Source organism: Gossypium raimondii, chromosome 9 (genome assembly GCF_025698545.1).
Source record: "Gossypium raimondii isolate GPD5lz chromosome 9, ASM2569854v1, whole genome shotgun sequence".
Taxonomy (NCBI): domain Eukaryota; kingdom Viridiplantae; phylum Streptophyta; class Magnoliopsida; order Malvales; family Malvaceae; genus Gossypium; species Gossypium raimondii.
Window position 1 is genome coordinate 39,815,006 of NC_068573.1, and position 9,127 is coordinate 39,824,132.

At 29.7% G+C, this 9,127-nt stretch overlaps 1 protein-coding gene across 1 annotated transcript; it reads right to left on the reverse strand.

The window, feature by feature from the left end:
• Window positions 1-4,481: 4,481 nt before the first annotated feature.
• Window positions 4,482-6,140, reverse strand: LOC105799631 (probable aspartyl protease At4g16563). The gene has a single exon (XM_012630301.2). It carries the CDS (start codon window positions 5,991-5,993, stop codon window positions 4,587-4,589), a length of 1,407 nt encoding a protein of 468 aa, XP_012485755.1. The 5' UTR covers window positions 5,994-6,140; the 3' UTR covers window positions 4,482-4,586.
• Between the last annotated feature and the right edge of the window lie 2,987 nt (window positions 6,141-9,127).

The window sequence follows — 9,127 nt, forward strand, 5'->3', positions numbered from 1 at the left end:
ACACCGTGTGTCTTTCTCCTCTCCTCTCTTCTTTCTCTTTTCTTTTCTTTCTTTTCTTTTTAATTTGCATGTTCTCTTTCTTTTATTTCCCATTTTGTTTTATTATACTAACTATTATTATTAAATAATACATATATACATATCAATTTCATTTAATTAATTATAATATATAACATATATATACAATACAACATTAATGCCGTCTACCACATTAAAAATTTGGATAATTATTACTTTAGTCCCTCTATTAATTTTTAATCTATAATTCAACTTTCACCCTATATGCGATTTAGTCCTTATACTATAATAACTCTTAATTCAAGCAAATTCGCCTAACCGGAACCTAATTAACTACGTAATTAGCTTCGTAAATATTTATTAAAGAATATTTATGAGTCCGATTTATGGGAACGGAGTCCTGAGAATGCACTTTCCGACACCCTTGACTATAGGGTCGTTACATTTACTCGTTGGGTGTTCATTCCTTTGTGCAACCATCAGAGGAAGTGCTAAACTATGTTCGTGATGACAACATTGGCTTGGCTTGGCCAAGGATAGTTTAAGTTTAGAAGGTTTACGTACTTAAATTTATTTAAATCTATGATCTCAAAAGTTTTGAACAATATTAATTCCAATTAATTTAATAATTTATTAACATTTATATTAGTGTTGATTTGAATAGAGTGGTGATTAGAACTTTTGTCTATTTGATACGGGTTCGAACTATATTGCTCCATTCCAAACTCTTATATTATATAAAAAAAGATTGAAGTGCAAATTTGCCATCATACTATAAGCAAGTATGAGTAAATTTGCTATTCAACTCTTATATGATTTAATTTTACCACGAAGCTTTGAATTTTATTAAATTTTACAACTAATCTTGATTTTTAATTAAATCTTACTGTTCAATATCAGTTTTGATGATTTAAAACATAAAATCTAATAAGAAAAATATTTCAAGTACTTTATTTTAACAATTAAAAAATTAAATAATTAATATTAAAAATAATAAATTAAATTAGAATTCCTATTCAATGAAATAAAGTAGTTTGAAATATAAAATTAAATATATCATAAAAGAAAAAATAATTTTATTTTTAAAATGACCATTTTATTTAATTTTAATATTTTCAAATCATTGAAGAGAAAATTTTAATAAAAAATTTAGCTTTAGTCGCAAAAATCAAGAAAATAAAAATAAAACAACAAAATTCAAAATAGAGTTAAAATATAGTAATACATTTATGTTTAGTTTATAAAGAAATACAATTATAGGGACGTTAAATGATAAAAGAAAATGGGAAAGTGAGGTTAACTGAACAAAGAGGATTCACGGTCACACTTTTTTCTTTTGATTAAATTTATTGGGTATATCTAGACCGAATTAAATTTCTACTTGGGCTTTTAAAATCTCTTTGCAAATTTTAAGAAAGTTCTGAATAAAAAAATAGAAAATAAAAATCATACTTTTAATTTCATGTATAATACTAACTCTCCTTATAAAATAATCACCTGTTTGTATTCTTAATTTCATGTATTAATTAAACTACTTTTAATTATTTTTTATTTTAAAGAAATCAACATTTTACAAATAAGAAATTCAAACATAATAATATATATGTTTAATTTTAAATAAATATATGTAAAAATCATCCTAATTTAATTATTAAATCCATTATCACCATCCATTTTTTAATATGTATTATGTATAGCAAAGTGTTTTTAATTTATTAAACTGATTGTGCTTTAATTTAATTTCTTCAAAGGATTTTTAATAATGTTTCTCATTATTTTATAACTTTTTATAAACAATAAAATTATTTAAACTTTAATTGATTTGATTTTTAATTACTATATTTTTAATAATATATTTAAATAAGTTTTATATTTTTTAAAATGTATTTTAAATTGATGGAAGTTTTAGTATACTAATAACATAGTTGTTTTAAATATTAAAAACAAATTGCATTGATTTTAATTAAATTTTAATTTGTAAATTAATGAAATATAATTAAATTGCATCATAAGAAAAGGTGGATTGAGGTTCAAGTTATGATCGATTAGTCGAGTGTTCATCTTCTTTAAAAATAGCTTGAGTTCGAAAATAACATGAGATGTAATTAAAATTTTGAAGGAGAATTTAGAACAGAGGACAACCTTTTATGTAATTAATATTTAATTAATTGAATTAAGGCTGATGAGAAGGGCAACTTTTATGTAATTAAAATTTTGAAAAAGTTAAAATAAATCCAATTTAATGCCAATTAAAATTGAAAGTTAGTTAAAACTTTTAAGTAATGTAGTAAAATAAATCCACAAGGAATATAACTTTTAAGCTAGAAGGATTTAAATGAAAAGTGTTACATCCAATTTATTTTTACGTATCCAGCCACCGTGGACTTGGATGCTGTTATTTTAAATTTCAATTTCTTTTATAAAACTCGGATTATTTTATATTCGAAATTTTTAGGATTTAAATTTTATTAAGTTTGGATTTTTTTGGATTTAGATTTTTTTTCGTATCGAATCTTATACTGATTTGGATTGGCTTAAGTAGTCATTGTACATTAGATCAAAAAGTAAACTGATCATTCTATTAAAAATTAGTCTATATACATGACACGCCACATGTCATTATTTGGTCATTTTGTTGACAATACCAACTTTTAGTAGTAAAAATAAATTAAATTTTTAACAAAAAAGGATCCATTTTTAAAATATACTTTTAATATATAAAACAGAATGGATGAATGTACCTACAGGCAGGGCATAAAGTCTCAGCATTTATATGGTTTTACAAATCCCCATCGCCTATGGTAAATCCCCATGGGCATATGTGTATCTTTCAAATTTAATTGTATTGCCTTTTACTACCAAAAAGAATTTAGGGATAATTCAAGACGTCTCCATCAGCTCATAGTCCTAAAGTGTTTTACTGGTTACCCTGTAATTTTTCTTTCTTTTTTTTCCAATTCCATGACTACGAAAGGGTAAAATTGACTAAAATTGGGAAACAAAACGCATACCCTTTCAATTTATATGTTTTTGAAAAAGAAGGGTTGGAAGTTATATAATCATCAAATTCGAAATTAAGATTAATTAAATATTTGAGAATGATGTATTTATTTATTTATCATTACACGCGTTCAATCAACAAAATTTTAGTTTTTTTGTACAACATTTTAAAGATTTAGTCATATTGTGGAAACCAAATTTAGATTTATGAAATTTCACCTTTATTAAACATCAGGCGTAATTGACTTAGGCAATGTGCAAGTCTCCAATGAAAGAAGCCCCCCCACTAGCAAAACAACCCCATTGTAGTCATGTATAGGCCGACCATACATTATTTCTAGAAGGCGGCCCCAAAAAAGCCACAAACTACCTCAAAGTTTGATGATCCGTGTGATTCACACACCTCGTTTCTTTTTTTTCTTTTTTATAACTTAAAAGTTATATCATTCCTACTCAGAGTCATTGTCAACATTGATTTAGAGTTCATCTGCTGAGTATATATATTTTTTTCCCTTGATAATCAACGACACGAAGAAAGGTCGTTCATGAATTCATGATTGTTGAGGCAATTATAATAGAGACAGTAGTATTTGAAAAAGGGTATAATATGTGTTGTTGTAAACTAAAATTGGATAGGTGGAGAAGATGAGAATTGGATGGCTGTACACCCCATTTGAAACACTAGACTATCAACCAAAGTGGTCCTACTACTATTGCTGGTTTTCATGTAATTTAATTTTCATTTTGTAGACAATCTACCTATTCTTTGTATCACTTCCAAGTTTGAACCCCACAGCTTCGCTTGTTTTGTAGATAGGTGGACAAAACAGCCGGCTAACCCCATCAACGTGTTAAGATAACTTTTTGTAAGAATTTCAGATGATCTGGAAGATGTGTTGCAATTTTTCATGGTCGTCTTACCCTAGCAACTATATATTCTTGTAAAACTCAAATAATAGTGTAACGTTCAAATCTTTGGTTGAAATAGAGTTCAATACAAAAATAAAAATAAAAATTATCTGAATTACTTTTAAAGTGAAACAGATATACAAGAAGAGAAATGGGTTTAATAAACAGTTAGAAATACTTTTAGAGGATTCAATGAATTAAACTATAAATCAGCTCAGCTGGGAATGGATATTTGTTTTAAAATCGGGGTAAATTTTGGGAAGCAACTTTACCCAAATAATGATATTTCACGGGAAAGTTGAACATGAAGGAAATCACCAAAAAGGAAGGTAATAAAGAAGGTGCTGTTGCCCCCATTTTATGAAATAAAGAGAAAAAGGGAAAGATGCCCAAAGGGAAGATGATGAGACCTTTGAAAGAAAAGAACACTTACTTTGGAAGAAAATCACTAGGAAGCTGCTAACTCAGATGCCACTATTATTGTTATAATAGTATATTGATGCATTAAAATTTTCAATATCATCAAACTTTTTGATTAAAAATGACAGAAAAAAGAAGAAGCTAATAACCCTTTTGTCACCATTCCATTAAAAATAGAAGCAAAAGAAAAAGATAGACTTTCATATTCAAGGCCAAAACACAAAATAACAAAGTGCAGCTCACGCACACCTTCGTTCAGCCCATCCAAACCTATTGTTTGCCATATCAAATTCGATGTAATAATTCTGCTGCTGAAAGCTCCCTAGTATTATTGCAGGACCGCCGTGTGAGCCTTGGCCGACCACATTGTCTGAAACGATCATCAAACACGCAACCTTATCATCACCGACAAATGAGAAATAATTAACCAAAGGCAATGCCATTTTGGCTCCTCCTTTGAACTGGAAACTCAATTCGGGGAATTTTATTGAAGTATAGCCCGAAATGTTGAAGCATGGGGCTAAACCCGATATGTTTTCTATTTCACGCGCTCTTCTATAATTTCCCATTTGTTTCTCGAACTCTTTCGAGACTACCTCGAACACTGGTCTATCCATGAAAGTGAACGTTGATCCCGAGTCCACGATGGTGCCACCGTTACCGTCTGATCCTGGGACCAAATAACTGTACGGAACTTTGACGTGCTTATCTCCCACCAGAATTTTACGTAGAGTTACGTAGTAGAACTCTTTGAAATTTGGGTTTGAAGCCACTTGGTTCCTGTAAAACGGTGTGTAGCTAAGGCCTGGGGTCTTGGCATCACCGGAACCCGACCCTGTTTCCAACAACATGTTGCTGCTGACGCCGGTGTCATCGAACCGGCGAGAAACGAGACAGTAAGAGAATTTCTTGAGGCCTAATTGGGAGGGTAAAGACTCAGCGCTCCGACCGAACCCGGCTATTCCAGCGGGCTGTCGGTTGGAGAGGATGGAGCATCCGACAAGGAAATCTTGGAAGGTTTTCTGGGGGAAAACAAGGTTTTCTACTAATAGAAGCCCAGCAGTGGAACCTAAACCGTATTGAATTAGGTAAGGAGGGCAAGTTTGAGTGCAGTTTTCGGAAGTGGGTTCACAGTCTTGGCAACGAGACGCAACGTCGGGGCCAAAAAGCCAACTACACTTGGGGTTTCTGCAACCTACGAGCTTCTTGGAAGATGAACGTTTAGGGGCAAAAGTGGGGATTTTTGCAGGGTCAACATTGGGGAAAGCGCATTGGGAACAAAGGTAACGAGAGGTGCAAGGGAACCAGGAGAGGCTGCTCCCAGTGTCCATAATGAAAGGAAGGGTTTGAGGCGGAGTTCCAAATTTGAGGGAGATAGTGTAGCCCCCATAACTGTGAGGAAATAGGGAAGCCCTGAGAAGAGAAGAGGTAGTATTATCGGCCTTGGCTTTGGGGTGTTTGAGGTGGTGGGCTCTTGCAACAGAAGAAGTGACTAAGTTGTTGAGAATTTGGTAAGGATGGGAGGAAGAAGGGTGAGGGAAGGGAGAGAGGGAGAGTTTGATGGTGGCGGCGGCGGCGCCGGCTGACGTCAATGTTGTGGAGATTATAAAGAAAGATAAGAAGAAGATGAAAGGAAGAGAAGCCATGACGACGACAACAACAACAAAAGAAAAAGAATGGTTATCTCTGTTTTTGCTCTGCTTTTGGATTATCTATTTGTAAAGGGGAAGTAAGTGTAAGTAATATTAATTGGTATTTAAAAGTGAAATGAATTTGAGTGGGGGAATAGGCATAGCGGTGGGGATGATGTTTGTCCCGTTGTCTCTTTATAGAGAGAGAGTAGAAATACTATACCAACGGTAAACAGCACAACTGGACCAAGGTATCATGTTCGATTACGGTGATGCTATTTTGACATTGTAAAACACTGAATTATCCATTATCTCACTTCATCTATCATGCGCAAGTTACGGATTTAGTCCAAAACCATTTTTTGTACCTGTAATTTGTGATCTTTATATATATTACCACATGTGTCACGTCATATCAATTTATTATTTTCACATACCATTTACACAAAGGCAATTTAATAGATTTAATGGTTGTCTTTTGTATCGAGATAGAAATTTGAAAAAATATAAAGATTAAGAATGATTTAATTGGAGAGAATAGACTAAATCTATAAATTTACGATATTACAAGACTAGTGGCATAATTTAACCACTTGATTTAATTGCTAATAGTTGGGTCAAGACTTAATTTTCAAAATTCAAAAAAAGTATATGGGCTAAAATAAACTAATTTAAAGTATAAATACTAAATCCATAACTTACAGAGAAGAAAGGCTAATGCAGAAATTAACCCAATGTAAGTTATATTATCACTATTAAAAAAAAGACTTACAGGGTTTATTAAATAAAAATGTTTATTTTAAAATTTGTTATAACATTATTAATATATTAAAGTTTTAATTAAAAATTTAATTTTATGATAATAATTTAGGGTTGGTTGGGTATTGATATTAGACAGATTTAAAATGATCTTGTAAAAATAATATATGTATATATATAAACTTTTCACTAGCAAATTGTGGTTCATCTTAAATTAATTTGGAAGTGGATATATTGATTAAAAATTTTAAATATGGGTAGTATATAGGTGGTGAAATTTTTCTATTTCATAAATTGGACTGAGATCTTGTTACATGTCTTATTTTTAATACTAATATAGAGAAAAACACTTTCAGGAAGCATTTTTATGAGTTTTATCTAAAAATACCAAAATTGGCCTATTCCTATAAATTTTCAAAAATCGACCTATTTTCGTGTTTTTTTAAATGACTTTTTTATAATTTAATCTTATTATTTAAATTGAAGAAGTTATTTAGTATACATGCGTATTAATTACTTTAAATATATAATTTAAAATCAAATAAAATTTCCATATATAATATTTAAAATATAAAAGGATAACTTTTCTCTATCATTCTTTCCCTATCTCCTTCTTTCCCTCTTTCTTTCCTTTCCTTTTGCCCTACATTTACTTCCCCAAAACGAAAATATATATAATGAATTTGAGAAGGATTGTATAATATTGTGATTACATATTATTTTTATTATTTTTAATAGGAGAATGGTAAATTAAATTTTTCTTTTGATTTTAGCTTTTTTTTCATGAAAATTTTTAAATTCAACTAAAAATTAAAAATCAGGAGAAAAATATGATTTGTCATTCTTCTATTAGAAAAGAGATAATGATGACGTAAAATCACAGTTTCATACCATCTTTGGCTCTCTAAGTGAACTATTCATTTAATTTTTTATCTCTTTTAATTTTAAACTTGCGCTTTTTGTCAAATAATTCAGAATGAATGAAAAGTTAACATTTATTAGCTTTATTGATGTGACATATATGAATTATCACATGGATTGTATTTAATTATTTTTTAAAATTTTTAAAATATTAAAAATATATTTAAATTTTTTAAAATTAATTAAATGTTGACATGTTTTTCACGTAGCAATCCACATTATGTCACATTAACAAAGTTAAAAATATTAACTTTTCATCCATTTTAGAGTAATTTGGCCCCAAAAATACAAATTATTATATGAAAGAAAATAAATTACGTGACACCTTATGGAGGCCAGGCTTAATTTGTTTCAGAAGCAGATTGATAAAGAGAAAATAAAATGAAAGCTGAAATCAATTACTACTAAATTATCATAAGTTTTTGTTTTTAGTGTGACGAGATTTGTTTTCTCTAAAATTTATAATTGTTTCAATATTTTTTTATTTGTTTGGGTTTCTCTTCTAATTATTTTAGGTTTAAATTTCACATCATTTAAATCTAAAATAGATTCTAATTTTTAGTATGCTATTTTCTGTATTAAGTTAATTAAAATTATAGTTGGAAATGCATTTTTTAGGAAAAAAATAAAATTAATGAGTGCCTTAGCTTCGGAATATCAATATATATTTGGTTAGGAATTCAACTACCTACAAGTCAATTAAATGTCTCTTAAATTGAATTAAAGAAGAAATGCAGCACCCCAACAAACATGACAATCCATTTATTAAATAAAAAACTATTTGATATCCTTAAGTAACACTACTTCTCCTTTTCCATTCATAATAATCACCCTTTTAATTTTCATTTTTACATAAATATCAAATTTTGATGTATACGTATAGATAAAATTTTGATTATAAATATTTAAATAAATAAATTTATTTTCTTACATAAAATGATGGGCGTAATTTTGCGGATCTACAAGCTAACACTGTAAAACAAGATGAATTTATTAAAAATTTAAATTAGTGGTGAAGTAAAAAGAAAAAGAAAAGAATTCATTAGCCGTTGAAAGCGTTGACACAGCAGCTTTCATGGAGTGGACTGGATAATTTCAAAGGTTGAAGAGTAGGAATTCACACCGAAATCAAACATGCCTTTCTCTTTACAACAAATCCATTTCCACAACTCAACTGAGATTTTATAAATGTTATGCAAACCATTAGTTTAAGGCAACTCAAGGTATTTTCCATTTCCACAGTGAAAAACATGTACCCTTAAAATCATCGACAAACCCATGACACAATTTTACCTTTTCACGCCCAAATGTCATAAAAATTGATAGAGAGGCATGAGTTGCATGTGGTGGTGGGGGTAGACTAGGCGATGAAGATAGGAAGATAAAAGGGAATGCATGTGAATGGGGTGTCACACTCATGATTTTGTCAGTGTGAAAGCGGAAACCCCCAACCCCAACCTTTTATGTCA

Coding starts and splice junctions, on each gene's coding strand:
- LOC105799631 (XM_012630301.2), bottom strand. CDS start 5,993: ATGGCTTCTCTTCCTTTCATCTTCTTCTTATCTTTCTTTATAATCTCC.